Genomic DNA, 5,000 nt, shown 5'->3' on the forward strand with positions numbered 1-5,000 from the left:
TCATAATATCATAACTTTTAGTTTTGTCAAACCAGAAACCACATACTTTTGCTGAGACAAGCCTACCTCATCTTAATTATTATCTTCATTATTATTATTTACTCACACTAGCAGCCACACACTTTAGACTCTGCCAGCATTAGGTGTTTATGCCTCAAGGTGTGTGTGTGTGTGTGTGTGTGTGTGTGTGTGTGTTGTTTTTTCTGTGGAGTTATGTAATTTGTGTTATGTAAGTTTTGTTATTCCTTATTTACATGTTTAATTAAATACTTACCAGAGCTACAAATGTTTGTGTGTGTGTGTATGTGTGTGTGTGTGTGTGTGTGTGTGTGTGTGTGTGTGTGTGTGTGTGTCTCAGGTCTTCATGATTAATCTGCTGAGGCGCACTGACAGGAGGGATCGGATGCTCAGGACCCTCTACGAGCAGGAGCTCACCTGCAAAGTCATCAATGCGGTGGACGGCAAGTATGTACACACATGCACGCACACACACACATGCACAAGCACCCGCACACACACACACACACGTGCGCGCGCACACACACACACACACACACACACACACACACACACATGCATGCACACAGCTTTGACAGCACAGTACCTCCATGCAGGGAATCAAATCTCTATCTCCTTTCATGTGACCCAGAGCGCTGAACTCAAGCCAGGTGGATGCTCTGGGGATCAAGATGATGCCGGGATACAGCGACCCCTACCATGGCCGCCCACTGACCAAGGGGGAGCTGGGATGTTTCCTCTCCCACTACAACATCTGGAAGGAGGTGAGGATGCCAGGCGAGGCCCAGGCTTAGAGGCCTACATGACCTGGCACCACCTGAGTTGGTTATGGTTATGCTTATGGTTATTGATTTAGCAGACTTACAAATAAAAACAATACAATAGTAGAACATGAACACTGAACACTGAACAGTTTTTGAAAAAAAATGGTAGATAGTGACCCCATTAAGAAAAATAGCGATAACAAACAATAGTAAATTCCCATGTGAACAGATAAAAGTGTCTCTTTTAAGCACAAGCAGGAGGTCTGGGTCCAGGTCTGGGGCCCCTCTCATTCATCTTTTTATCTATCTTTCCTTCCTTCCTTCCTTTCTTCCTCGGTCCTCCAGCTCTTTCCCACTGATCTATAAAGAATACTGGATAGAATTATTGCCGTTCCATCATTCTTTATCTAGATCAGTGAAAATGAGGACCGAGGAATGAAGGGAGGATAGATAGACAAATGAGAGGCACCCCAGGCTCAGAAATTAAAAGCCCCCATCGTAATTTCCTTATCTTGCCATGTCTTTGGGCTCTTCTCAACCCTCTCTCCTTGGTCCTCGGTCCTCCAGCTCGTTCCCGCTGATCTCTAACTAACACTGGATAGACTATCCCATTGTTGCGGCCCCATCATTCTTTATCTAGATCAGTGGCTGTTCTCACGTCTCGTGTCTCTCCCTCAGATTGTGGACCGTGGCCTGCGGACCTCGCTGGTGATCGAGGACGACCTGCGCTTCGAGGTGTTCTTCAAGCGACGCCTGCAGAGCATCATGGACGAGGTGGAGAGCCAGGGCCTGAAGTGGGACCTCATGTGAGTAGTGCAGAGTGCCCCCCTGTGGTGTCCTCCAGAACTGCACTGCCCCAAGGCAGTGGACACGCTGTTGCGTGTGTGCGTGCGTGTGTTTGTAATTATTGATAATGAGGCGTAATTTGATAATTACTGTTGCTCTGCAGGCTGTGAGGCTGTAATTAAAGATGAGACGCATGTTGGTTTCTTGGCATTCAGTTTTAATCGGTTTGTGTTTATTTTTCTCTGTCCTTTCTCTCTGTTTATATATACACTTATTCTGACGTATGCTTGCTCTCTCTCTCTCGCTCCCCCTCTCTCTCCCTCTCTTACACACTCATTCACTTACTCATTCATTCATTCATTCATTCATTCATTCATTCATTCATTCATTTCATTTCATTTCATTTCATTTCATTTCATTTCATTCATTCATCCATTCATTCATTCACTCTTTAATTCATTCACACTCACACACACACACACACACACACACACACACACACACGGACTGCCCGCGCTCTGAACAGCTACATTGGGCGTAAGAGGATGCAGGTGGACCACCAGGAGAAGTCCGTTCCCAACGTCCGCAACCTGGTGGTGGCCGACTACTCCTACTGGACGCTGGGCTACATGATGTCACTGAGCGGCGCCAAGAAGCTGCTGGCGGCCAAACCCCTGACCAAGATGCTGCCCGTGGACGAGTTCCTGCCCGTCATGTACAACAAGCACCCCGTGTGAGTGTCGCCCATATTGCTGCCCGTCATGTACAACAAGCACCCAGTGTGAGTGTTGCCCATATCGCTACCCGTCATGTACAACAAGCATCCAGTGTGAGTGTTGCCCATATTGCTGCCCGTCATGTAGGCTACAACAAGCACCCAGTGTGAGTGTTGCCCATATTGCTGCCCATATTGCTGCCCGTCATGTAGGCTACAACAAGCACCCAGTGTGAGTGTTGCCCATATTGCTGCCCACAATACCCTTTACTTCCATAAAATAACCGTTTGTTTTAGACTCTATTTGCACCTATAAACATCGCATCGTATGTACAAAACCGCATATGGATCATAGCATATAAAAACAGTGCACGTCCATTTGGCGGTGAAAATCTTTCAAAAGCAGGTGCAGTCCAAATTGCAGTTTATGTGTTAATTACAGAAACATTACAGTGCTCAGAGCACCAGCATTTCTCAGTTGTAGCCTACTCTGTCAAAAGCAACCTTAAAGGGCAATTAAAGGGGAATTTTCACATCTCCATTTCTCAAGATCACAGAGTATTATCAATACGGAAAAAAGGGAAAATAATCAGTTTTAGCTAGCTCGAGTTGGTGTAGCCAGACGGCTACAGCACTACACTCTGGGGGCATGTTCATGAGCCCTGAAGTTCATGCCCCCACGGTGCAGTTTACACATGATTTGGATAAAACATTGTCCTGTGGTTAAAACACAATGCGGCTAATTTTGCTATACAAAGTTTTATAGAGCTATTTCATTAAGCATTCTCTCTTTATCTCTCTCTGCCTCTTTCTCTCTCTCTATCCTCTTTCTTTCTTGTCCCCCTATCGTTCTCTCATTCCCTCTATCATTTTTCTCTCTGTCCTTTTCTTTCTTGTCCCCTATCGCTCTCTCTCTCTCTCGCACTCTCTCTCGCTCTCTATATCCTTTTTCTCTCTCTCCTTTTCTTTCTCATCCTCCTATTGCTCTCTCTACCCCCCCACTCTCTCTCTCTCTCTCTCTCTCTCTCTCTCTCTCTCTCTCTCTCTCTCTCTCTCTCTCTCTCTCGCTGTCTATATCCTTTTTCTCTCTCTCCTTTTCTTTCTCATCCTCCTATTGCTCTCCCTCTTTTTCTCTCTCTCTCTACCCCCCTCTCTCTCTCTCTCTCTCTCTCTCTCTCTCTCTCTCTCTCTCTCTCGCTGTCTATATCCTTTTTCTCTCTCTCTCCTTTTCTTTCTCGTCCTCCTATTGCTTTCCCTCTTTCTCTCTCTCTCTCTACCCCCCCACCCCCCACCTCTCTCTCTCTCTCTCTCTCTCTCTCTCTCTGCAGTCAGGACTACATGACCCACTTTGACCGGCGGAACCTGCACGCCTTCTCGGTGGAGCCGCTGCTGGTCTACCCGACGCACTACACGGGCGACCCGGGCTACGTGAGCGACACCGAGACGTCCGTCGTCTGGGACAACGAGACGCAGCGCACCGACTGGGACCGCAAGCGCTCGCGCAAGACCCGCGAGCAGGAGGAGCTGAGCGTGGAGGCGCAGAACTCCGACGTCCTCCAGTCGCCGCTCGACAGCACCGCCCGCGACGAACTATGAGGGCACCGCGGCGGGGGGGCGGAGGGGAGGATAGGGGGAGGGAGGGAGGGAGAGAGGGATGGAGGGAGGGAGGGAGGGAGGAGGGAGGGAGAGGTAGAAAGCTGGTGAGAAATAGAAAGAGAGACATTGGAGACGGAGGAGTATACGCAAAAAGATGCAATGCACCACTGAAGAGCACTGCCTGGGTTGAACTGTGGGTTTGGGGGGGGGGGGGGGGGCATTTTTATGAGAGATGGATGATAGATGGAGGGATGGAGGGATGGATGGATGGATAGATGGATAAAGAAAGGGACAGGTGAGGAGGGGAGGAGAAAACAGGAAGATATGGGGACAGGGTGGTGACCAAAGTAGGTCATTAGAATGGTTCCAACCTAAAGGTTCCACTTTGATGATCTAACAATGAACTCGAAGGTGAAATCTACATCTGTCTGGTCAAATTCTCGAAAATTCCCAACACGATGAAAGCGAAGAGAATTTGACCAGACAGATGTAGATTTCACCTTCGAGTTCATTGTTAGATCATCAAAGTGGAACCTTTAGGTTGGAACCATTCTAATGACCTACTTTGGTCACCTCCCTGTCCCCATATCTTCCTGTTTCTGAAGCTGCGCATAGTGGGTGCATAGTGGGTGCCAAACAGAAGGAAGTGAGCTAGCTGGCTAGCGCTTGCCACTTCTCAAATGAGAAGCACAGCGTGAATTAAATCACCGCGCAAAGGCAGGATGGGAACACCCAGGCTAGTGGGGACAAAGGCCCCTCTCAAACTCTCTCCTCGAACCTCGATCCTCGGTCCTCCGGCTCGTTCCCACTGATCTGTAAAGAACACTGGATAGACTATCCCATTGTTGCCGCCCCATCATTCTTTATCTAGATCAGTGGGAACGAGCTGGAGGACCGAGGACCAAGGAGGGAGGGTTGAGAAGAGCCCAAAGACATGGCAAGGTAAGGAAATGAGGAGATGAGGGGGCTTTTAATTTCTGAACCTGGGGTACCTCTCATTCGTCTTTTTATCTATCCTCCCTTCCTTCCTCGGTCCTCATTCCCACCGATCTAGATAAAGAGTGATGGGGCAGCAACAATGGGATAGTGTATCCAGTGTCCTTTATAGATCAGTGGGAACG

At 48.3% G+C, this 5,000-nt stretch overlaps 1 protein-coding gene across 1 annotated transcript in view; it reads left to right on the forward strand.

Annotated features, from left to right (window-relative positions):
• colgalt1b (collagen beta(1-O)galactosyltransferase 1b) overlaps positions 1–3,885 on the forward strand; it is a 24,717-nt gene extending 20,832 nt beyond the window's left edge. The window contains exons 8-12 of the mRNA XM_062539913.1: positions 359–465; positions 650–782; positions 1,461–1,588; positions 2,095–2,301; positions 3,612–3,885. Of these exons, the coding sequence (XP_062395897.1) occupies positions 359–465; positions 650–782; positions 1,461–1,588; positions 2,095–2,301; positions 3,612–3,879 (843 nt within the window). The 3' untranslated portion in view covers positions 3,880–3,885. The remainder of the gene's footprint in view (positions 1–358; positions 466–649; positions 783–1,460; positions 1,589–2,094; positions 2,302–3,611) is intronic.
• Positions 3,886–5,000: the final 1,115 nt, after the last annotated feature.

This window comes from Sardina pilchardus, chromosome 1, assembly GCF_963854185.1.
Source record: "Sardina pilchardus chromosome 1, fSarPil1.1, whole genome shotgun sequence".
NCBI lineage: Eukaryota > Metazoa > Chordata > Actinopteri > Clupeiformes > Clupeidae > Sardina > Sardina pilchardus.